Source organism: Phoenix dactylifera, chromosome 8 (genome assembly GCF_051530095.1).
Source record: "Phoenix dactylifera cultivar Ajwa chromosome 8, Ajwa_hap1_PhDact_Kaust_v1.1, whole genome shotgun sequence".
Classification (NCBI taxonomy): domain Eukaryota; kingdom Viridiplantae; phylum Streptophyta; class Magnoliopsida; order Arecales; family Arecaceae; genus Phoenix; species Phoenix dactylifera.
Genome location: NC_143197.1, coordinates 2,621,658 through 2,647,852, shown reverse-complemented (window position 1 = coordinate 2,647,852; position 26,195 = coordinate 2,621,658). Strand labels below are relative to the sequence as shown.

At 39.5% G+C, this 26,195-nt stretch overlaps 2 protein-coding genes across 13 annotated transcripts; both read right to left on the bottom strand.

The window, feature by feature from the left end:
• Nucleotides 1-4,191: 4,191 nt before the first annotated feature.
• Nucleotides 4,192-7,321, bottom strand: LOC103708956 (dof zinc finger protein DOF3.2). Of its 3 annotated transcripts, none has more exons than XM_088702372.2 (2): nt 6,621-7,321; nt 4,192-5,305 (listed from the first exon to the last, which is right to left on the bottom strand). In XM_088702372.2, exons 1-2 carry the CDS (start codon nt 6,699-6,701, stop codon nt 4,421-4,423), a joined length of 966 nt encoding a protein of 321 aa, XP_088558498.2. In that variant the 5' UTR covers nt 6,702-7,321; the 3' UTR covers nt 4,192-4,420. The 3 variants fall into 3 exon arrangements, with proteins under 3 accessions (XP_088558498.2, XP_088558499.2, XP_089780803.1); XM_088702373.2 differs by having other exon boundaries at nt 6,407-6,676; XM_089924677.1 differs by lacking the exon at nt 6,621-7,321 and adding an exon at nt 6,155-6,178.
• A 1,717-nt stretch (nt 7,322-9,038) lies between these two features.
• On the bottom strand, nt 9,039-22,335 carry LOC103708962 (arogenate dehydratase 2). 10 transcript variants are annotated; one of them, XR_015967744.2, is made up of 14 exons: nt 21,775-22,335; nt 21,593-21,657; nt 21,320-21,412; nt 20,272-20,472; nt 20,093-20,173; nt 19,761-19,856; nt 19,608-19,685; nt 19,351-19,440; nt 19,183-19,250; nt 18,969-19,050; nt 18,797-18,873; nt 16,638-16,735; nt 16,292-16,392; nt 10,560-10,794 (listed from the first exon to the last, which is right to left on the bottom strand). XR_015967744.2 is itself a non-coding variant. In XM_008794094.6 (12 exons), exons 1-11 carry the CDS (start codon nt 22,025-22,027, stop codon nt 18,834-18,836), a joined length of 1,167 nt encoding a protein of 388 aa, XP_008792316.2. In that variant the 5' UTR covers nt 22,028-22,335; the 3' UTR covers nt 16,117-16,392; nt 18,797-18,833. The 10 variants fall into 10 exon arrangements, 3 of the variants coding, with proteins under 3 accessions (XP_008792316.2, XP_026661645.2, XP_026661650.2); XR_015967743.2 differs by lacking the exons at nt 10,560-10,794; nt 16,638-16,735 and adding an exon at nt 9,039-10,207; XR_015967745.2 differs by lacking the exon at nt 16,638-16,735 and having other exon boundaries at nt 10,473-10,794; nt 18,797-18,893.
• Nucleotides 22,336-26,195: the final 3,860 nt, after the last annotated feature.

Sequence of the window (26,195 nt, the reverse complement as noted above, 5' to 3'; positions counted from 1 at the left end):
TGTTAGAAGAACCATTGTATTAGGGATATTTATGCAAAAATATTATTTTATGAGGGTATAAAAATAAATTTAAATTTAAGAGAGTATTCACTTAAATTTAAATTTTTAGAAAGATATTCATGCAAAAAAAACTCAAAAATTATTTATGAAAATAAAAAGTATAACTGTATAAGGCAACAACTTTAGAGACCATGGCAGATTGTTTCAAATTTTATGGCTAGCTACTAGGCCCATAGAGACCAAGCCTATTGAACCAATTAATGAGTCTCTGAGCTATTTAGAATGCAAATTAAATTCTGATGCATGGATTTCCTATAAGATTAGATTAGTTTACGATAATTATCTGATAGCAACTTTGCACCCTGATCGATCTTTGATTACATTATGTTATATACTTCTTAAAGCAGTTCAATTAACAAATCATCACAATGATTGTGCATGCTTAAATTTTGATATTTTTTTCCTTGAAATGCTTCAGTTGTTGTCTGAACTATTTAAACCATATTCAGGGCTGGCAGCTTAAAAATGTACTTTTGGAGTGGTAGGAAGCAATAATGTGGTTATCTATTTATTGCTGTCTAAGCATCATAATGATGGAACATTGTTCTTGAAAGGCTGCAGTTACTAATATACAAGTGGCACTAAAATGTGATTCAGTGAATTCCTAGCTTGTTCCAGCAAAATAAGTGTTCCTTGGAGAAATTACAAAACCTAGAGATTACATGCATGGGATTTTACTTTTTTTGAGAGAGAGGACTACTCTATACGTATGATTGCTTGGTGCAGGGTCTTTTTCAACATTGTAATAGAAGAAACAGTGTTTTTTCTAACAAACTAGCGAGTGGCCGGCGCTATATCAAGTTGCAAATGATACATGATGAGGACTTGGTAATTAAGAAATACACTTTGTCCTCCTACTTATTCTTGACATGCATGCAGTCTACAAGAAGTTAGATCGAGTCTGGAGTTATGCCATCTCAGATAAACATAAGGTGTTAATGTTCATGATGTTATTGCTGAGCCAGTATGAGCACTGTAGCAAGGATAGAGATCAGTGTTAGTTGTGACCTTAATTGTTGTTAAAGTCCAACAAGACATTCCACCAGAAAAGAGTCTAACAAGACAACTGATGTGAATAAGCAAAATTATGCAGACTGAGCTGCTCATGGGGTTAATTATTTTGGTATGTTTTGGCGTCTTGGCACATATAGCTCAGATATATAAATTAGCCAGTAACCTACGCATAGATCGATGCATGGAGTGTGGAACTTGTCATGGTTCCCATCCAGTTAGCTGGGGTTTTGAAATGTTTCTGTTGGTGTATGGGATTTAATTAATAACAGGCACTGAAAATGTCAATAGGCATGTGTTGTTCACTGTGGCGAAGACGAAGACATTTCAGAGGCCTCAACCCCTTTCTTGCCAGAATGACTGTAATCTGATCTACAGGGCTTGATGCATGATAGCAAAAAACAACATCTTGTAATCTAATGTCATCCATACTGCCATGCTTTGAACCATTCTATATTGTATGATGTGATCGTTCTGTCTATTCTTCTCTGCAAGTAGAGCTACTATATATCGATCCTTTTGATCAAAAAAAGAGTAGATCTACCTCTTGTAGATGAGTTGCAGATGACTTATTTCAACCTTGGGGTTTCTATAGTGATAGGAATACTTTCCCTTATAGCAGTACATCGCTGTTCAAGCCTTGGGTGACACCAATAGGACCACATAAACCAGTAGGAGCAAAGGAGAAGTCAAGAAGGACTGATGCACGTGCATGGCCGGGGATATCTTTTCGACAAATTAATAGGCCATAAGATGATGATCTTAATTCACTTGGACTGCTTACTAGTTTTGGGGATCTTAAAGTTCCATGACTTCTTTTTTTCACACATATTTTCATGATATTCCTTTACGTACTTAATACAAAATCTCTCGCTTTATCACTGCAAAGTCGCACCACTTAGATGTGCTTGCAGAGGATTTAGGATTAAAAACTTGATCGATATTCCAGGGAAGATCATGCTGACTGGATCTAAATTAACAAGAGCAGCTTATTTTGCACCAACTGATCAATGGAGGTATCTGTGGTGTTCTGCACTTTTCAAGGAGTCTATCAGACATCCCAAAGCCTTGCTCTTGATCCAACATTCCTGCTCCAGTGCTCCCTCTTTGATGCTAGTGAAATGGAAACATGATGACAAAGTATGATGACAACTGATTTGCAAGGCATTATAGAACCCATGGAAGAAGGCTTCAAATGCAGGGGTTGCATGCGTTCTGCCACCTACAAGTAAATGGCCGCAGCATGCATCAGCATTGCCTTCGGCGTCAGAGACATGTTCTCAGTGCAATCCAAGGATGAAACCTAGCAATTAACTTGCATCCACACGCATAACAAGCATTGGAACCGAGCATATATAGCTATAGGATATATTGCTAACCATTTCTTTACATGAGACCACCAACCGCGTAATGTTTCATCAAGGTTGAGCTTTCTAGTTTTCTTTTTTTTTTTCGAGCGGCTTCTATATAAAGCTCTAGAATAGACACAACCAGCAGCATCCGCCATAAGAAAATCTGTGAACCGCTGAGGCAGGTCCGAGTTAAACATATGTCCTAGCGAGCATAGGTAGAACTATCGTGTTGTATAAATTAACATTGCTTGGCTGCATATGAGTAGCAAAATTGATAATATAAGACAAATTTATGCGAAATAGGTTAAACACAAGAGGGGCATTTGATTAAAAGAACTTACTTTTAACTATGGATTAACTATTTTTCCCCCCTCCTTAAACCAGGTCTTATGAAAAGCAGCCAACTCCCAAGGTATATGGGAAGAAAAAAAAAAGCTATAGCCTAAACAACCGAGCCAAAAGACCAAAAGAGAACTTATTCTTCGGGTTCAAGCTTTCTCTCTGCATGGCGCAATAGGTTAATGCCAAGGCAAGAAGCTACTCTTCAGTATTCTCGTGAGTCTCAACGCCAAACCGGGACGTTGCATCTTTCTGCACGGGTTCCAGTGATGTCCCAATATGTCATCTCTACTTCTGGGCTAGTGTAGGTGGAATCTACTCTAACTGCAGTGCACCGGATGGAATCATCTCTTTTTTTTTTTTTTGGATAAAGATGGAATCATCATTCCAAAATTGTACAAAAGGGTAGAAAATCTAAAAAAACCAGCTATAGATTCTTGCTATTCCTCTATTAGATAACTTATTCTGGCTGAGATCTGAGCATTATAAAGGCAAAACGAATCCATTGTACTGGATATTCGTACAAAGTCACGTCAGTATTACGCCACTTGGTGTACATGCTGCACCGATACCGACTTATCTTTTAGACTAAGTGTACCCTTGTTCTGCACTGTCCCATTAAATTCGACAAGCAGGAACGACTAATCCATGAACCCTTCTTCAACTCTGGTGCCCCATCGCCAAGGAAAAAAAGAGCAAAAGGAAAGGGAAGTGCCTCCAGTGCTCCCATTCCATCAAATCCTCTCCATTTCAATTAAATGACGTCTTTGAATAGAAAAGACACGCATGTCTTTATCACGCATGGTACCACTGAGATCTCTAGTCTTTGGATGCTTTTGGGTTGCTCCAGCTCTGACATCTTGTAGCACAAGCATTATAGCAATGGAGGCCTTCAAAGGAAGTGGTGGGATGTGTATGCGGATCACACGTTCGCTGCATGCAAGCTGGTTGGCATGCACATGCTCATATTCCCCTCCCAATACCACATTGCTAATTAAGCGCCGTGCCTTCGACCGGGTGCATTGGAGATCACACCATTGCAGACAAAATATACCCCAAATCTAAGGGAAATCTAACTAGGATTTTGTTGCTGGGCGTGGAGACTGCCTCCCCGAGAATCCGTGTCACTTCATAGAAAGCTTAGATTAGGCTCATTATTAATATTCGACGCTTACTATTGAAATCTTTTCTCTCTTTCTGGAGAGACCAAACGAGATGCCCCTAGTGAGAGCGGCAATCATGAAGATAAGGGAATTTGTTGGGAAGAGCACCAGTCCACCACTGCTCCTCGTCCCCCTCAGTTCTTCAAAACTCCTGCAAACATCCATTCCGTTCCACCCAAAAACCTAGAAAGGAAGTACCACCTCTTCCCTTGCCAAAAAAAAGAGCAAAGAAGAGCATGCACCATTCCATCGCCCCCATCCATTCCTTGGTTGGAAAACAATCTTGATGTTTTAGTATAGAATTGCCCAATAACCACTCAAAAGGAAAGCCCAACGGAAAAACCAAAGGAAATAACAACAAAGAAAGAAAACAAAACATAAAAACCGATACAAAGGGATGAAGATGGAACTAGAATGTTTCCAAATATGGCTACTAAGACACTGCCATTTTGAAGGAGAAAATAACTGCCTACCTATCAATCTATGTTTACCTCTCTACATCAGGGAGCTGTTGATGAGACCAGGCCAAGAGGAACCGCCTCCATTCCAGTAGTCTCTTCCAGGGTCCATAGCTGCCATGTTGCCTTCCGCACCAACCTGCCATTGCAGACCCATAAACACCTTGCTCTCCCCTCCATCCGCAGCTCTGCAAGACCCTTGGCTAGCTGTTGGAGTGCTTGAAGTTGTCGTTGTGGTTGCACCACTTAGACCTGCATCAAAGGGCAGCACGGCCTCCTCCCCAGCAACACTATCCTCTACCTGCTCCACACTACCATGACCCCCAAAGCCATAGTAGAGATTGTGGAAGCCACTGGTGGTGGTTGCGGCGTCAAGGAGTCCACCCCTCAGAATGTCAAGGAAACCTGGAGTTGCTGCTGGGATATGACCAGGGTTGGTGTTAGGGTTTCCTAGAAGAAACGGGTCATGGTCATTCAGCCCTAACTGGCATGCGGTGGGTGGCTTGTGGAGCCTGGCAAAGGCTAAGGAGAGGTCGCTGGGGTCATAGGAAAGGGGAGGTGGGAGGAGAGTGGGTAGTGGTGGCTTGGAGTTGGTTGCGAGGGCTTGATCTTGGGCCCTCTTTGATGTAGAGGAGGAGGACCGCTTGTTCTTCCTGCAGCCACCCCCAACTGGGACATTTCTAAGGGAGCCTCCTTTGGTCCAGTACCTCCTGCAGCCCTTACAGAAGTATCTGGGCTGGGAGAGGCTGTAGTTGTTGTAGTAGCAGAACTTGGTGTTGGTGGAGTCACATCTTGGGCACTTGAGGTTTTGCTCTGGCTGAGGCCTTGGCTTCCTCTCTTGCTGCTGCTGCTGCTGCTGCTGCTGCTGCTGTGTCTTGGGGCACCCAGCAAGAACTTCTTCTAAGGGAAGCGTTGCCATGACCTGTGAGAGATCTCACCACCCATACATATCAAGAGAATTAATCAATTAAGAACACATAAAATTAAATTCAGAAATTTGATGTGACTTGGATTCAAAAACATCCAATAAGTTTCAGCTGGAATTGTTGCTTAGATGTTTCTTTTCTTTGAATGTACAAATCTTAGATGGTTTGAGAGTCTAGGGGGGAAAACTTGCAAAAATTGAAAGGTAGCGACTTAGTATAACTATGATCAAAATGTTTTTTTTTTATATAAAAATATTTCATTAGCTGATCAGATCCCACAGGAGATCTATCACTTAGAAGAGTTTTTTTAGTTTTATTTGGCAAAATTTGTGCGAGTTTAAACACCGAATTATAGGAAGAACAAAAACTTCCTCTCTATTATTCAAGCAGTGGAAGCCAAGCTATTTTAGTTAAGCTGGCTGCCATTCCTCTCCACTTGGAAGAGGTCCAGGGTTTCAAACCCTGGTGATGGCATCTCCACTATATTTCTTGGAAAAATTGGAAGCAGTGGAAGTTCCATTTCTTTAAACTTGAGATCTTACATCACAGAAAGAGTTTTCGAGGAAAGAGATGAATTTCTTATTTTCTTCAACACAAAGAACTGAGAGAAGAGAAGCATCATAGAGGACATCTCTAGTTGTGGGCATCTCAGGTAGAAATATCCTTTGGACAAGAAAAAATCAAGCACACTAGGAGTACAGATTTGGGTGAGATGACACTCTAAAAATCAGTAAAAAAGGAATGAAGAAATCATTTTTTTAAAAAAGAAGAATCAGAAGAAGAAGGACGCCCTTTTCACTGCTGCTCAACTAGAAAACTGTAGGTCAGCTCCAATTCTACAAAACCTTATAAGATCCCACATCGCAAAAGAGCTCCAGAAGCAAGACATAATGGATCCCTCCATTCCACTTCTCTTCCTCGAAAAGAAATCAATGATTAATTACCAACAGCAAACAAAACCCTCATATACAAAATCCATACTTTTGGGCAACTCAGCTAGAGGAACCCCTTTAAGCAACTTCAAAAAAATCAAGCAAAGTAAGAGGAAAGAAAGAGAAAGGAGATCGAATATCAGGGGCTTGTTTGTAATTAATTACCTGGTGGTCTCCATTAGAAATCTCCATCCATGCAAACAAAATCTCTTGGAAGACTCTACGGGCATATATAGAAGACTAAGAAGAGGCTCATGCAAAGCCCGAGAGAAAAACTGAGCCCCCGTCTCCCTCTAGCAAAATTTTTAAGGAAAAAAAAAACTAGGAGGGAGAGAGAAAGAGATAAGGAGAGAGCGGAAAGAGGGAGAGAAATTATTACTTCCCGTACAAAACGATCGATGCGTTTGGCTTGCACGCAGAGAAAGCATGGAAAATTCGAGCGAATCTGCAACGGATTCATTAAGAGGGAAAGGGCAAGGCCGGGGCCCACCTCGGCGTGGAGCGCAACAATGCCACGTGGTCCCCGCCTGACGATTAATCGCCGCGACCGCAACTCGGCGGTTTATTTAGCGGAAATGCTATCACATGATCTCGCGATGACTGCCGGAAATCAATCCCTCCCGCGTGGTCCCGTCCTCCCAGCCGTCTGATCCGTGCTTCTCAAATCTCCTTTCTGATCGCGAGATCAGGTTTTATTTTAGAATAAGATGACCGTGAGCATCGATGTTGACTGGTCAAATACGGTGGGGTCCGTCAAAGGTGAGGCACAGCGGTTGGTAAAGAACGACAGGAGGGGGCAGCGAGGAGAGTACGTCTGCTTTTGCTCTCTCTTTCTAGCTCCTAGTTTAGTAGTTCCCAGTTTCTACGCCCCCAGCTCGTCTCTTCATCCTTACGGTGGAGTTCCAACTCGTGCTGTCCCGTCGGTGCAACCCCCTGTGATGGATGGATGACGGTTCCAACGGTCTGATTTAATAGAAGCAGAACCCCCGGAGGATGAGTGATGAAGGGGAGCGGGCAACGATCCGAAAAGACGAGTTGCGACAACGGATCAGAGGAGGACGCGAGAGACCGGAAGCAGGCAGTTAGGTCGAGCGCGGGGAGCGGGAGGAAGGGATGGAGAGAGATGGCCTGGTGGGGACCGGGGGAGGCTGCCTCCAACCCAATCCACGTCTTTTGTCGGTGATGAGGTGGGTCAAGTGGGGCCCGCCTAACGATCGTAACGTGGCAGCCGACCGCGGCCTGAGGTGACGGAATATTTTGGGCTCCGAGCCATTTCTTTCTTTCTTTCGTGTTTTTTTTTTTTTTTTTTTGAGAAAACAGAGAAAGAAAACAGAGAAAGAAAGGGAAGAAAAGAACGTAGAATGGAAGAAGAGGAGCGAATGGTGGGGGCCCGCAGAGAGTGTCTGGACTCTGAACTCCGTGAGAGGAAGCGGACGGTTGGAACCGCGCGCCCCGTTTTGGGGTTTGGTGAAGGAGAGGGTGACGAGGAGGGCGTGCACGACGCCTGGAGGAGCGCGTGACGGGGGGCGTCATCAGGGGGGCGAGCGCGGCCGGCCTGGGTTTGTCGGCTGGCCGCATAGGTCGGTTGTGGAGATGGGGAGGGAGGGATAACGGACAAGTTCTGGATGCGTCGGAATTCTGAGGATGGGCACCACTGTTTACTTATGTAACGTACGAGGTAAGTCACAGCCCCGACGGGTTGTCTTTGGTTTTTTCTTAAGGACTGCCAACCCTGATGGATGGATGGATGGATGGATGGTGTGAAGAGAAAGAGAGACAGGCTCTTTTCAGGCACGCACCTTTCGAAAGCAGAATGGAATGGCAAACCACAGCCTGACAAATATCACCTAAACATCGGGTACTGAGATAACTGAATTTGCAAACGAAGAACCATTTCCATGACACGAGATACCGGATCTTTTATAAGTTTTTATAGAGGTCATTGCTTTGTTATTAGTTTTTGGGCAAAAATCATAACACGGGTTCGTGAAAAAAATCTCACTGCGACCCAATCCGGGCACCTGGAAGCAGAACTCGCCTATGCATCTTATGAACTAATGAAACTTCTCTCTATCAGCTACATGCATGTTTGCAGCTCCGATGCTGTTAAAAGGGAAGGGATAAGCTTCTGAATACTTGCATGCAGGAACACAGCACATGCATCCTACTACATGAAGCACCATTGGATGCCTTTTTCTTTGCGACAGCTGTTAAGGCTGTTTGTTTTCTTTTTTGGGTCCCTTATTTAGACAGAGAGGTGGTTGGGTTGGACCATTGTTGACTAAGTGCACGTAGGCCCAAGTCGGCACAGCAAGAAAATTGGTCTCGTGCGATCACTCAGAGGTCAGGTAACATTTTTTGAAGTAGTTGTCAATCAAATCATGGATTCGTCTTGAATCAAGTACATTTATAAATAGACTTGAAGCTCAAGCCATCTTTATAAAGAACATGATAAATTATATCCAAAGAAGATGTTTAAACACCTATAAGCATCGAGTACCACAGAATCCATTGCGTAGGGCCGCAAGAATCGAGATTGTTCAATCGAGAATGTTCATGCCTCTGTATTCGTCATCAATTGATTTATGACCGGGATAATTGGAAATTAAGGAGAGTATTGTGTCATGGATTAATTAAAAGCAGCATTCATCACAGCCACCCCAAACCTTTCGGACCCTACCTACCAGAACCCTCGCATGTATAAACTTATACTCAAAACATGAAAAATATCCCAGCCATCCTTGTATAGCTGGCTACAAATTTGTCATTTTTATGTATATAAAAAAAAAACGAATTAACCTGTCCATGCTCACCTGGTATATACGGCTGCATATATATTTCAGCAAGCCTCATGCCATTAACTATTTGATATACAATTCATAGATGTATTCATTGCAAAAAGTCTCGCACTTCTGAATGTCTGTATATCTGCAATGGCATGTTGTTCCTCGTTTGTAGAGCCCCAGGCACAGAAGAGTCTGAACGATTTGTTCGTTTGTTGCAAGATTGACGGGCAAAAGGATCTGATATCATCATCACCACATTCCCTTACTTCCCAACCAAAAGAATACACCAAAGAGTCCAGAAGTTAAGACTTCTTTGCTCATGAAAAGTAGAGACTGGCATCCAATCCACAAGCACAACCGCACAACGCATAGGGCAACCATGCGGATCTCCTAGAAATAAACTTTGATTCTCTCACAAAAACCAGTGTCAAATTCCGCCCACAAGCATAGCGACTGAGCCAGGATCAAATTCCACTCACAAAGACCAGTGTCAAATTCACATTCCGGGCATGGTTTAACCTTGCAGGCTCTGCAAACCTGCAAAACCCACTAGCCTCCCATAGGGCCGTTGATGAGATCCAACCTTCCCATTTGACCCACATCCATGCATCGATGGACACTACGAGCCGACGAGGCCCAATCCTTCCAGCGCTCCTCAACTTCTCTCAGAACTCAGGATGGAAACACTACCGATGGACAAAATCCGGTGCATCTCGACCATTAGGTGCCGGACAAATATGGCACATTGGCAATACAATAGGAAAACAGAGTCACCACAGCAGTCAATTTTTCTCTGCGCGTCTATTAGCATGCTTTGCTCTGCCACTTTCTGACAACTGATTTGGCACTCAAAACCCAAGATCTACAAGGTCATTAGATCATCAGCAATCATTAAAGAGTAATGATTCCCCCACGATAACCCATTAAGAAGGACCATGAGGAATGATAACAAGGGCCATGAGGATTGACAGCAGCATCATAGTCGGCTGGCAGATCAATAACAGACCCCATGACTCAAGCTCTAAAAGGTCATGGCAAACGGGTCCCCCAATCAATAGTAGATCATACACTCGAGATTGCTCTGTTCTATATTAGTATTACTGTAACTGTAGGGCAGGCAGTTTGGCACCACCAATTGTTCAAATTAATCACTCCAAGAGTCAAGTGGACCTGGTTCCACCTATCAATAAAACATGTCCATTCCATCATAGCCACCATGATGTGTGCATATAAATTTCTTTTGGAAGATGCCAATCCATTTGGCATTGAAAAAAAGGGGCAGTGACCCGATGTTTTGATTCTGAGTGACAAATTATACTTTCTGGTGGTTGAAGCAATGTAAACACTGCAATCTTCTAATAATCTATTGTACTAATAATATAGTGCTGCATTATCTCAACCATGCACAACTCCCAAGGCAAGCAAAGAAAGCCTCAATCGACTGGTTGATTTTGATGCATGACCTAAATTAATGTATGAAAAATCTTCTAGAAACATACACAAATGTCTCAGATCCACAAAAACACACAAAGTTAAGTTTAAGAACAAGAGCATTGGACCCTTCTGACAAGTAAAGGATGGAGGATTTTAGCAGCTGCAGCAATTATGGAATCAGCAGACCGGCTCAACTCAACCAGTCAAGAAGAAATTTAAATTCCAATGCTTAATAATGATCGTATATTTTGGCATACTGTATCAAGTACAGAAACTCATTTGGATAGGGAACTGTGGTGGAACTTTCTTGTGCTGCAGAGGGCTTTGATTCATCTAGATTGAAAAAGGGCATATGCACCAACAAATCAAACCCTTAAAAAAGGCAGAAAGGACCCATTATATGTATTTTAGCATTCAAATAATACTTCAACTAAAAGAAAAAAGTTGGTTATATTATATGAAAATAACAATAAAAAACTGAAATCCAGCCTCATGATAAGAAATATTTTAGTTAAGATAATTCTCGTTAAGCTTAAATTCCAAGTTTCGTTAGCACAAAATCAATATAATGTGTAGCGAAAAAGTTGACAGCTGATTAGCTGAAAAGAGATTAAAATATTGTCTTGAGTCATGTAGGTGATCAGACTGCTTTTCTAATCAACCACAAGCGAATGAATATTGAGCTGCCTATAATCAATCATATTGAAGTGATCCCTCAACCACATAACTAAGGCAACCCTAAGATGATATTTTAAGAGAGAGCAGCCATCTAATGTACTTGAGTACACATCTATAAATAGTGCTTATGATTTACAGTGATGATTGGTACCATGTTCAGCTATGAAATGGAAGTAAGGCTGATCCTAAAAAGGTGTTTGTTGTTTGAACATGTGATTGATCAGTGCTTGAATAAGCTTCTGATGATCAAAAAGCTTTGCAGTGCAAGAATCACTAGATTTGATTGTATATTGCTAACAGATTTATCCAAAAAAAAATACATGTGTACCCATTTTCACCTTTTATCTCAATGTCCAGATTAATAATAAAAGGAACATAAGGGGGAAACTTCTTTTAATGAAAATCATCTCCGTGATTCTCCATGAGAGTAGACAAGGTTAGACCTGCTAAACTTCTTTGTTAAGTAGTTAGTGTTGTGATGATATTAGTGAGTGCATTTGTGGTTTATGTGGTCTAATTTGTGGATGCTTAGTTGATTTGATTATTTAGTCACTAATCAGGTTCTACAAAAATGTTATAATCTTTCAACACATGGACTTTTTTATTTTACATTGATGCATGAAATCTTCATGTTGCACTTACTTTTCATTAAAATTTAAATAAGGCAGTCAGTGAGAAGTCATGTTCTTACTTATTGCTCCATTCATCCATATGACATCGATGAGGAGCTTATATTATAGAAAACAATTTCACGAATATGAAATTGTTCTAGAGTTTTGTAGATTGCAAGTAATTGCAGTATCCATCCATCAATCAATGACAACTTGCTCTTTGGATATTACCGTGTCATATAAGCAACATCCATTTTCAAACCTCAAAACAACTAACAGGAACCTAATGATCATTATACTACCTAATTGGTTTTTAACAGGTGATTAACAATCAATCCTACACCACAACAGCTGAAAATCCTAACAGTAACCAGAGCAGCTTCCTATAAACCATCAACTGGACTCCTACATAGATTCTCTCTCCAAGAGCTTGACGATATTCAGAACCAACCTCCCACAGAAGCTAGGGTACAAGTGGGCTACATAGAACCCAATCATATGCAAAACAGATTGACCCATGATGGAGAATGAGTCCCAAAAAGTGACCCAAAGAGGATAGTGATCAAGCAGAATTGGACTAGACGGAAACCAAATTGGACTTGATTAGACCCAACAGATATTAGTGAAAACTTGGATCTATGCGTGAACCAAGACATAATCAGAAGAACCCTGAAAAAAGATACCGAAATGCCTTCAAGTCAAAATTGTGAACCCATACCAAGTCCAGGCATATAGTTAGGTTATTGAAGATGTAAACGTAACTGATTCACTTGCAACCCTAGGCAAAATCCTAATTATGCTCATGATATACTGAAAAGGGTGATAATGTGTTAGATTTGAGTGAGTTCCATGCAATATTTAATTGTTATGATGCAGGTTTAGGTCCACTATCACAATCCCTTTTTCAAATGTTTACTTTGGTTTTCTAAAATATTTTATTTTTATCCCCTCAATACTCTTTTTAACTAAAATTTCTCTTTCTACAAATCATTCCATCCCTATTTCTGAAAATAAACTGAATTTTTCTATTGTTATCTTTTAATCCACTTAACATGGGAATTAGTAATTTATAGTTTCCCCACGAGGTTATATATGATAGAAGCATATATTTTAGGTGCACAATGTGCCTAGGTCATTGGTTTAAATATTAACTGCTATAGATTTAAAGTATCAAGTTATTGTTTTTGGATTTGGCAATACTCAACCTTAATCTTATAAAAATCATGTTTCACACTAATTAATATTTGAAAAATGGTAGGAAGTAAACAGCCGCCAAAGGGCCACCTAGTGCCATTAGGTGGCTGCCTACAGGTCAAGGAAGCCCAAACATGAAGTTTCTTTTTTAAAAAAGTAATAAATACTTCAAAAAAATGATACATAATATATCAAATAATATGCAGCGAGTCGGGGAAGTTCCAATCTGGCAATACACAATATTGATTCATACAGTTGCTCTCATCCTTCAAGTTCAAAAATGATGCAAAACATCAAGATGAGGCGTGTCTTCAGAAATACTTAAAACCAATAAAGACATGTGTCTAGTTTTTCTTATCCACACCTGATTGTTAGTAATAACAAGACCAACTTATCAGGTGCCAAATTACATCTATAATTTATATAATCTGATAACCATCCCTGAGTATGGCTTGTAATTGGCTGGCCTAGACTTAGACCACCCCTACACCAAGACCGGTTTCAACATAATCTGGAAGCAAGTCCAACCCTAGAATCAACATGTCAATCCAAGCCCTAACTTTAAGTTGGCCCAGTCATCTCACAACTGTGCGTCAAACATAGAGGTTGGGACTTGGAGTTGGTGTGGGGGGTGGGTTGTGGGGTGAAGGGGGTTTTTGGGTGGTGCGCTTTAATGTTGCTGCAGATATAGTCATATAGGAGAGGAAGGAGAGAAGAGGCAAAGATAATAGAGAAGGGGGAGGAGCAGGCAAGACAACCCAAAGGGGCAACACAGGGATTGGAGTTATTATATAGATTTGGTACCGTATCATGTTAAAAATTAATAGCAAATAATTCAAGTGATTTGAGCTTTGTGCTGGAAGTGAGAAAGGCCAACAATGACCAATACTAACCATGGCATTATTTCAAGAATGAAATTGTGGTCTTGGCCCGACAAGAAGCACAAGCATGAATTTCATTGAATATTCATTATTCCAATTGAAGTTAGTTGAAACCCATAGACAACATCTCAGTGAAGTTACCATTGAATATGGCCTCCATTCTTTGTGCAACGATGTAGAGTGAGAGCATACTATCGAAGCAGGTACCAAGAACATTGATTGGGTAATGTATCCCTAAAGACTGAAATTATCGACAAAGTTAGGCATTTTCATCATTGCTTCCACTCACAAGCAAAAACATCTTGTGGAACCCTTCAATGGAAGCAATACATATTTGGCAATTGGTAAACACAAGTTACAACAGCACTTCTAGTAATTGAGTAGTAAACTTATCAAGTTGAGCTTGAACCAAACAAGTTTTGTTGGAACTTAATCTATATATCAAATGACCACACAATCTCAATTAATTCTCCTGTTACTGTATAAATGCAACTTGAATTCTTCTTCAATCATAATCCTGATCTCCATATTCACAGTTCTACCATCCATCTATCAATTCCATTCTGCCACTATTATAGCAAGGATGATACTATTTGATTGGATGTGTGTATTAGTTAAAGAACTAGTACAATGCAATTCATAGGATATAGTCAAAAAGAATGTTCCATAGTTTATTTATAAATGGTGTCCTGCAGACTGGCTTCAGTTTCATTAATATGCAAAACATATACTGTCAAATGCTTTTACTGATCATGGGTCCAACAACAAGGGAAAAAAACATGCTAACTGAACTATACTATGGAGCACTTCTATAACAACAGTTCACAGAAGAATCAGAAGGTCTATTTCATGTGCATGGCTTGTTGCCCTCTAATTTGTACCATGTGTGATGCATTTATACTGAAATTCCTATTCCTGGAACATATTAGTACAAATGATTTCAGTAGGTATCCAACATATTCTGTTTAATAGTTCATTAACATGGGAATTTTGGTTCTAGTGCGATTACAAGGCATCATATGTCAGTTTAGGTAGAGGGGCATAAATAGATGTCATCAAACAAAAGGATAAGGAACTTCATTCATGATGAGAAACAATGGTTGACATAATTGCCTAAAGTTTAATAATGCAACTTCAGAAAGAACTTAAGCATGTATCACTTTAACATCTCCACAAGTTTTCATACTAAGATTGCTTCCTTTATGTTTCTGGCAAATTTCCAACATTGTAAGTGTATTTCTCGAATCAAAGTAGTACACCTGTAATGTAATCACTCGCTATAGAAAATAAGAGATGTCAGTACGGATAATTGACAATGGTTTTGTTATCATGCTTAAAGAGGAGGAGGAGGAGGAGGAGGAGGAGGAGAGGACCAGAAGCACCAGCAGCAAAGGAAGAAGAGAAAGAGAAGTAAAGAAAAGAAGAAGAAAAAAGGAGTAGTCGCATAGCATCGACAGCAGGAATGCAAAGAAGAAGAGGATGAGAAGGAGGAGCAGGAGCACCAACAGCAGCACCAGCAACAAGGAGGAGGAGGAGGAGGAGGAGGAGGAGCAGTAGCACCAGCAAAGAAGAACCTGCAGCAGGATAGCGGAGGAGGAGAAGCAGCAGGAGCACCCGCAGCAACATGGCAACAGAGGAGGAGGAGGATAAAAAGGACTAGGAGCGCCAGCAGTGAAGAAGACGAGAAAGAGGAGAAGAGAATGGGTTGGGTTCCTCTTCCAACCCGTCCCGGAATGGGCGTTATGGCAAAGAACAAGAAGAAAAAGAAAGAAGGATGAAGAAAAGGAGGAGCAGGAGCAGGAGCAGCAGCAACAGCAGGGTAGCAGAGAAAGACTTATCAGAGAGTGGAGAAGCTGGTCAGAGTCCTAGATCCGCTGGAGAAGAAGAAGAGCTAGTTGGAATCCGCTAGACAAGGAGCATCAGAGCCTCTAAATCTGGCATTCATCTTTTTCCTTTTGGCTAATCATCATGATCAAGTGGCTGAAATTCAAAAATGATGAGGCATGCTTTTTTCTATGCCTAGAATTTTCTCAATGTACAAAAAAGTCATGCCATTTTAGCGCTTAAGCAAATGGACTTCACCTTGGGCTACAAGGTGGTTTGGCTGGGCTTTGCCTGCACCTTGCACCTAGGCATGCTTCAGGCGTGCCTTTGACACACTGTTGTTAACAAAGAAATGTCATCTTTTTTCCTCGCACAGAATGAGGTCATTAGAAGATAAACTATTAAAAATTTGCATTTCATAAAATTTGTTTTATGATTCACATGGATAATAGATCAAAAGCCAAATGGAGAGGAAAGAGATAAATTTTTGAACATTAAAAAAAGGAAAACAAAAGTAATGCTTCCTACATGATTGTGTAACAACTTTCTATACATTCCTTGACCAAGGTTCTGAATTTTGCAAAAAAAAAAAGATACTATTCTGAATATACAGCAATCTTCCATACACGAAGATACTCTCACCTTTTTGACCCTTGAGTCAACTATATGTTCCTCAAACTGTGTTAACTGGAAGGAGTAGATCCTGCGCTTCTTAAACACATCATATCTCCTTGCCCATAAACCTAGGATGACAAAAGAAAAGTTCAATAGAAATAATACAAAAAACGAAAAAATACAACTTCAATCGAAAGAATACAATTAAACAAAAACTGTTGCATAATGGGTAAAAAACAGAAATAATATAACGTCATATTGAAAAAAAAAATTGAAGGATAGTTTAATTCCTGCATAGACAACATAAAAGGCTGGACAACTACAATAGAAGTTTAGATTGTCTTAAGCTTCTTGAAAATCCAAAGTTCCTCACCATTCTAAGAGTTGTTGGATATCAGAAATCTAGATATATCCTCGGATCTTCAACAACCAGATCATGCTTAAATAATCAAGTCAAGGAGCGTAACAAATCTGAGGATTATTCACCAATGGTAAAAATTTGTAAATCAGAAAATTTCAAGAGAAAGTAAGGGCATGCCAAAGATTAAAAATATCTACATTAAAAAAATATAGAAAATGTTTAATTTGGTATTTATGGTGGTATGTTTTATTAATTATATGAAACATGCGGTCCCTTCCTCGCCTCTGCCCCCCCCCCCCCCCCCCTCTCCAACATATGCATGTGATTGGGAGAATTTGTTTTCAGAAAATGCCACTTAAAACTAATTGGGTGTTCTGTGAGAAGTCTTTATGACTTCTAAATATAAACACTTTGCTTTTCATCTACCCTATCCTACACCAGTAAATGCTTTATAAATTTCCCTATCTTTCCATCAACTACCAAGACTAAAATGTAGACTTGAAAGGTGATTGTTCTGGAATAAACTCGAATTGGTTTTTCAAAAATCATCATTTTCTTTCATCCATCATACCATCACCATGTTATCTAGAAAAATGGGAGGACCCAAGTTAACATAGATTGACTGGTTATGAAGGACCTGGAAAAGCTTGCAATAACACAAGATGCAGCCTAAAATTAAGATTAAAGGAAAAAAGTCATAAGGCCAAAATCCATATTGTGCAGATAAAACTTAAAGGTTGTGTTTATGGTTATCATATGATATTCCATCACATCCTCCCACAACTTTGAAATGTGGCTCAAGTTTAATACCTCAATATTTAGTGTGATTCTGTATATTGCCCTTACAGTTACAAAAGGGTACTTAGATACTTGTTTAGTTGTTCACCATGGTACTTACTTTCAATATTTAACTAGATAATCTGTTTTACCATGATAACCCAATCTTTCAATGATTATTCTTCCCTAAACAATTGGCACCGTGTCAACTCTTCGTGCCGCACCCCTTTTTGCCTACTTAAAAAGGTGCCTCCAAAGTTGAATTATTTACATGAATTGAATGGTGACAAATATAAGTCATCCTGATTTTGGCTTCTCTTATATTTTCCTCTAAGAGATTCGTCAAGCAATTACTTATGTAAATAAATATTAAGTCTTTCTTAATCTCACCATCTTTCAATAGAAACTGTATTATATCATTCTTGATGAACTTTATTTGATCAGTATCTGCTATGTATTAGTATTCCTTCTTCAATACCTCACTTATATAAAATTAACACGTCTACTTCTACAGAAATCTATGACCTAAAAATTTCTCCTTCTCCATTCATATCTCTCTCTCAAGCTAAAATATTCAAGTAAGAAGATACCCTAATACCGAGTTTGTTCTAGAATTTCCTTTGTCCATGCAAAGACTGAAGTCCAGTACCAATGGCTCAAACACTAATATATATATACTTCATCAACAATTGACAAGCATGTGTGCTTCTCAAAATTGGACCGCGGTATTAAGAAAGCATGGCAGACGAGATTCACACTAGCATATACCTCTTGATCAACACACAAGTACAACAGTTGAATATAGCAGCAATAAAGGTACTAAAGGAAGTTGTACCAATCATAAATAAGTAGTGGAATTTTGTTTGAGATAACATGGGCATGTGCCTAGTAATGTGACTCAGGTTTGTGTCGACGAGGTCAGGAATGATGACAGGAAGACCTGATAATATCATGACAGAATTGTGACAAACGTTTTAGCCATTAATAGGAATGGATTAACAAATAACACAATTGCAAGAAATCTGTTTGATGATTCACCAAGAAATACAAGTTGTTATCAACTTCATGAATCATTCAAGAGCAAGATCAGATAATAACATGACGGAATTGTGACAAATGATTTAGACATTAATAGAACTGGATTCACAAAATAACACAATTGCAAGAAATCTCTTTGACGCTTCACCTTCACCAATAAATACAAGCTCTTATCAACTTCATACATCATTGTAGATATGTTTAACATGATTCACAAGTCACATATTTATACAAGAACTACTTTTCAAACATCTAGTTATGATGGCTTGAAGAGGCACCAATATGGATGAATTTTAGTTGCTTATTTTTGTTTAAGTTTCCAATAAAAATATTGGTGAAGAGAGACTTCTTATTACTTCTATGCCCAGGTGTGTTCACTTCTCCTCAGGTCATTCATGCATGGCTCATGTCCATTGGATAACTTCCCAGCACTCTTAAGAACGTCGCAAATTCCTGTCAAGAGAAGGCTCTGTCATAATTACCTTTGGGTTTCCTAGATATCTTGCAGGGACTTCCGAAAGACAATACCTTTAGGTGCCTAAGGGCATTCTGAGCATTTGGTGCAGCCATTGATGCTTCAAAATCTACATAGAAAAGATAGTCAAAGTACCTGGGCACAGTATTTTCAACAAAGTTAATATCCAACCATTTGTATATTTAACATTTGTAACATTTTTTGGATACGTCGATATACGTAAATGCACAAAGAAACATGAAAATATAGAACACTTCTGGTAATAACTTTAGAGGCCCATTGCTGCCATCTTCAGTCACGCGTAAGGGCTTTTTCTTTCGAGGACGACTTTCAATCTGAGACAAAAGTATTTATTACATCAGAAAGCATGCCCACATGCTCAATACTGCACTAATGTCAAAACCATATGCAGTGGTACAAGATGTTGAAACATGCCTTTGTGAGGTTGATGTCTCTCATGGCAAAAACAGCAAGGGCCTTAAAAAGCACACCAGGCCCTTCTTCTAGAGAGAAAACTATGCTCGTCTGAGAATGACAGGATACTAGTGTCATCAGTCAGATGAAGTAAACAAGCTATGGACCAGAATAATATAGAAATTAAAACATAAGTTCCACTTGTGCTTCCCTATAAAGAAAGGTTAGTGATGTTATCTTTAAAAAAAATAGCAAGCTACTTCTGTTGCTAAGCATACCTTAAATGGTTTGTTGGTACCTGGAATAATTGGCTCTCGTGCTAGCATTAAAAATCGAGTAACATTATCAGGGTCATCCTACAGAACAAGCAATATTTTACTGAAGTACACAGATAGCCATGTGCATCCAATCAATGAGAATAGAGGAAGTACCTGGATATCTTGGGCAAGAATATTCAAACCATAAATTTCAGCAGCCAATGAACTGGCAACTGCCCCTGCATCTTGGAGTTTTTGGACAGCAACAAACTAGATAGACAATATGTTTCATAAATTTTCAAAATGAAGGAAAGAAACATTAGAAAAAGAATAAAGCTTGGATCAGTTAGAATTTTAGTCTCAGATTTTCCTTATCATATTTGAAGTTTACCACATCAAATCTTGAAAATGTTATTTGAATTATAATAATTTTTACTCAGAAAATTTAAGATTGGATAAGGAAGAAAGAACAAAACTAGATAACAAAGCTAGAATCGGTGTCTTACTTTTGCAGCTCCTGCAGTATCATCGACAGCTTCTCTGACAACTCCCAACTTTGTAAGTGTATGCTCACACTGTGCGAGAGCCTGAGATTTCAATTGAGTTAGCAACAAGCCACATGACATCCTAATGCCTTTTCAGCTATAACAAATTTGACTACAATGAAAACAAAGGCAATGTTTACTTGAGGGTGGCTGAGAACTCTTTTTAAATCTTCCTTTTTCACACCAGGGTTGGCTAGTAAGCAATGCCGAACTGCATATTTTACTTCCCCGACAATATGCAATTTATGACGAAGTAAAAGGTCGTAGTTGCGATGGATGCTACCACCTAATGAATTTTCAATGGGTAGAACTGCCCGATCAACAAGCCAACGTTCAAGAGCCTGCAAGATGACAAAAATAATGTTAGTCTAAGCATGCTATCGAAACCTTATAGACTGACTTAACCTTGTTAGCAAATGATAAGTTCCTGCAGGACGTCATGGCTTGGGAGTACCAACATGTCAGAATAGTGGCCAGGACGATAGCGGGATGTACAACAAGAATCCTTGGAGGTTGTCAAGCAATCCAATAAAAGAAATGGAAGGACTAGAGAACATGGATTGAAGTGGTGCAAACATTTGAAAGAACTTACAGCAGCAATATTATAGTACTTAAAAAGCATACCTTTTGACAAAGGGTTCACAAAACTAACCCTTGGTATTTAAAAGAAGGCTCGATGGCTATGGTTTATGGTCATGGCTTCTCTTGCCTGCAAGTTATATGAAGCGGAAAGTCTTGTGCACCTCTGCGATAGCAAACTGGTTCTTAAGAATCATTATAAACAGGAAGGCCAATCCTACAGTTTGAAGCCTCTATCCATGTAAGACCAAGCTAATGAGTACATCAGTAAATGGTACAATCTTACATGCTTTTGCTTTCAGACAGTTTTTTTGGATGCTTAACACATGTAGAACAGATGATATCACACAGAAAAAGGTGGGTATCTCCAGTGAAAAAATCTTCTTCCAAGTGTTTGATTTCTCGGCAGTGTAGAAAACCCTAGGTGGCCAATATATTAGTAACATGATTTTCCTTTCAGTTTAGATACTACCATCCCATAACTTGGTTCCCCTAATGCCTCGTGATTCAGATCATATAGAAATTTCGACACCGCCAAAGTGATAACAGCAAAAATAAAAACTTAACAGACATAGTATCTAAAAGGAAACAAAAATATCAAAAACTCACATCGAAGGCAGTTTCAAATAGTTCGCATGGAACGGCTTCGCAATTCGGGTATGCCTTTGCCGCCGCAGCTTCACTATATGCACCCGGAAGACCCTATATCACAGCGAATCCATTGCCCAAACCACACCCACAGGCATCATCACCAAAAAAAGAAAGCAAGAAAGAGATAAATTTCAAGAAAACAAGAAACCGATACCAACCCATGCAAGGAAGAACAGGAATACGAAATGAATATCGATTGGAGCCAAAAAAAACATGTGCAAGAATTCGAACCTGGTAAGCAACTCGAAGACGAGACCCATTAACCGAACCAGAGACATCAGATATTGAGAGAGGTTCTATAACAAACGCCATTGGAGAAATTTTGACATCAAAAGGAGAACAAGAAAAGAAGAAAGAAAGAAAAGAAAAGAACCACAGATAGATCTGGCCAAAAATGAGATAACTTTGCTTACTGGGTAGCGATGGGGAGTCCTTGAAAGCGATCTCGGGCTGAAGATCATCGAAGACGGTATTCAACTCGAGAGCTCCGGTATTGTTGTTGCCGCCGCTGCCTGTGTCTTCTCCTTGGATGGAGGTCATCGCAGAGGCCTTCCGCCGCGATCTAATGGCGATCATCGAGGGGGTTTTGGTGGGTTTTCTACAGCCCTCGCCGCCGGTGGATCTCCTTTGGAGCCATGGGGTTCGCGCGATGGCTGTGGAAGCCATCGTTTCCGGGGTAGAAGAGAAGAGAAGGCGAGGGTTTTGATCCCTCGCTCGCTCTCCGGATTTGGTTGGAATAAAGAAGCAATCACCAGGAGGGGGAAGGCGGCGGACCGGACGTGGCTCCGGGCGTGAAGAAGCGAGCGAGGAACGGATTTCCGTGATGGGGGAAGCTCCACCGCGGTGATCGCGCGCCGATATGGCAGTTTCGACACGAATGGCCGATCCAGTGCGTGGTCGCCGACACCGAAACGCTTCGGCAATGTATGGCCCCAAAACCGGGACCCGCGGTTTGCAGCGCGGGCAGCTGCAATTTGATGCATTTTTCATGGACTATGCCGAGCCGAGTCCAGCAGCAGCCCAACTTTATTCAAAATATTCCGACTTGAAAATCCATCAAATCCTACTATTGACCCTCAAATTTTATTTGATATTACAAAAATAATGCCCAAGATTGACCCAACCTAAATATCAATCGAGATATACTTGAATTTAAGTTTGAACTCAAATTCGAGTTTTAATAGCAATTAAAGAATATAGTTAAAATCAAATATAACATAATTTTACATTTTAAAATATTAATTAGTGATATATATATATATATATATATATATATATATATGATTAGGCTCGTGGGTCTTCAAATCGAATATTTTGCTATTCGAGTTTGACTCGAAAAACTATTGGAGCTACTCGTGCTCGATTTGAGCATAATAATAATTGAGTCAACTTAAGTTTGGATTCGAGTCGAGCTCCAGTAACTCGTAAGTTGTTCGGCTCATTTGTACCTTTAGTCTATAAGGACCTAACCAACAATCCTTATGTTTAGGAGGTTTTTAGTATGGCCAAGACTGTAAAGCTAACTATATTAGATAAATGATCTTATCAATTTGGATTTAAGACTTATTACACTCTAGCCATGTCAATTTGTGAATATATTCTTTTAATCAATATTGAGAGAGTTTGGAGGTATGAACTTATTATGCCACCAAGCTACTCTTGGAGTGGCTTAAACTCCCACACATACAATGTGTTTAGGCGTGATTAACTATAGCTCGACGTACGCTTCGATTTTGGTCCATGCTATTGTTGAGCTCAAGTAAAACCAAAGCTTGGTAGCTTGGCTAAGCAACTCACTACCTATTGGGTTCACTTCTAAAGCTAGATTCATAGCAAGTGATTATATATTTTCTTGTATCATGCAATTACCCATGTCTCTTTCCATACTAAAAGCCCTGAGCTTGAGTACTCCTTGACCAGTTGAGTTCATATCATCTCCAACACACTGTTGAACTAAAGAAGGCCAGTTGATTGGTCATGAACATCTACATACGACGCAACAACTAATTGTATGGGTCCCATGTGGCATATTGTCCCATATACAATAAATTATACCCTACATCGCATACACCAAGTGGCCATGCACTCTTTCAATCATCTCATCTCCTTGCTATATGATCTATTCATCGTGCACTCATCTCGATAGTTGGTCTACAGAAAAATATTAAATCAAGGAGGATTGGTTGGACAACTATGGCCAATAATCCAACTTGATTGTTTCCATTATTTATTGCCCTGGATGTGAAGTATATCTTCACAACTATTTGAATAATTGAGGACCAGTACCTTAGATTCTTGGAACTACTTTCATAGGAACTGTATAATATGGACTGCTAGATGAACATGAGCCATACCAAAGTATGAATAAAATCTTATAGAGTACACCGTATACATGGTTGTTGCAACTAAGCCATATTTTCTTGCCAAACTTCTGAGTTATGCATAAACAAGCTTACACAGCATATGATCAAGAGAGAAAGCGTACACAAAAAGGAAATGATTTTCCTTGCCCCAATGTACATTACTCTCTCTCCCTCTCATCCTTTAAACAGTATTTTAAAAGTTACTATAGTTTACTTTTAACTAAGCATTCCATGGTTTTTGCACCATTTATGCAACTTAAAAAATGGTATGATAGACTAGACTCCTTGCCCAAAATCAGAAGCATAGTATGTAAATCTATGGCATGAAATGATACAGGCTCAACATCCGAATGACCCTTGTCTAATGGACTTACTTAAAAAAAAAAAGTCATCTTGCAATAATTTATGATTTGCATCAACCCCATTTTCTCTTTTTTCCCCTTTTTTTACAATTAAATATGTTTCTACAAAATAAAGGCAGCTTTTGATGAAAATAGCTCTATTGTATGCGATATTGCTTTCATAAATTAAGATACAACCGGCACAACTTTTTTTTTCAAAACAAAAAAAGGGTGCAATTAACATTTTGATGGGATCTACATAGTTTTTTAGATGGAAGGTATCCGTATGTCAAGTTATAAAACTATATATCTGGACTAAATATTTAATGGAGTTTTTTTTTGATGATAAAATATTTAATGGAGATTATAATTTAGGGGTTTTTTTATACATATCCTTGCAATATAAAAATGTTGATCCAGGATCAGGCCTACAAAATTATTATTTTTATTTCTCGAAGTTGAAAAGAGACAATAATTCTTCCTCATGTGGAAAAAATTATTTCCAAAAGCAGCACTTGGATCATCGTTTCTGGTCATATAAAGTTAAACAGAGTCAGGTCAGCTCGGGTCCTTCGAGCCCATTTCCAGCACAAGACCAATAGAAATCTGCAACAAAACCGATAGAGTATTCTGCCCAAGAAACCCATGCTCAAAAGATTTGTATTCCTTGTTTTGTACCTGAAACGATGGTCGTCGTGGGAGGGAGACTTGACTTACCAACGCGTCGAGGACTGGCCGGCCGGCTCGGGGCTTCGGTCAAACTCCACCGCGAGTTGAATGACGCGCCGGCTGGAAACCGTGTGAAATTGTTTGGCTGAACGAACCGTGTCATATTTTGCTGTCAACGCCGTGGCCAGCGGACACGTGTATTCTATCACTTCAATCGCTGTTACAGGACTTAACATGCCCTGCCGGACCAATATTTTTAGAACCTCAACGGAGAGGAAACCGGCAAGCAATCCGATCCCCCAGTTAATATGTTGGGCCGGTATAATATTATAATTATATATATGTATTAAAATATATTTTTTTGAAAAAGAAATTTTTGATTAAATCGGTTATCTAGTCTGACTTTAAAAACGTTATGCTAGATTGAAGCCGGTGACATATTTGCATTTAGTAGTTAGGATAATGCAAAGTTATCCTCCCAATTAGGGGATTATTCAACTCAATATTTCAAAAGACCAAAGTTTTATTTGCCAGACTGATAGCATAAAGGTTATTTCATCCATAGGGAGAATTTATCCCTCCCAATTACAATACCACCTTCATCTCCTCTGTAGATGTACCCAGAGGTAGGAGAATAAATTCATCCGATTAGTCGCAAGAATCGATGCATTCATTTACTTCTTTATTCATCCCTCCAATCAAATGCTAAAACATAAGCTACTCTATGGTGTAGACACTTGTATTAACCCTTACAAAATAAACCCCTCGGCCAAATGTAACCTTATAGTGTTTACGGTCAGAAATAAATGAGATTTTATTAAGAGAGAGAGAGAGAGAGAGAGAGAGAGAGAGAGAGAGAGAGACCAAGTCTGTCGTGACCTAGATTTGCAGCAAATTAGCTTAGGATTTGAGATTTGATTGAGTCCATTCCATCCATTAAATCCTCTCATCAAGTTGATATGCATTTGATTTGGACGTAGTTGAATCATTTAAATTGGGCACAATAGATTAGAACCGTCAGACCTCTTTGCTTGAACCAATCTTAGTTCTTCGTACCTTCACTCGCGACTCTTATCAAGCATGACCTCGGAACGGGCCATACGCTATATATATATTGCTAAGTTTGCTCCAAATAATCATCGGCTCCTAGTGCAATCTTGTGATGACTGTAGACTGACGTAGATTTTAGATACTCTCAGCGCCACCCGCGAGCCATGACAAAAAAAGTATCAAATTAATTCAAATAACTGACTTTGTCTGTTAAAGGTTTTTGTTTCGTGGAAGCCTTCTGCTTAACCCAATTGGAACCTGCAAGGCATCTCTCAATCAATTGCTATGATGATAAAAATCTGAGCACTACATTAGATTTGATGCACCTGATCGCTTGTAGATTTTATCTTGGATTTTGCTTTCCACAATGGATTTCACTTTTCAATTTTTACATTTACCTTGTTCACTTAA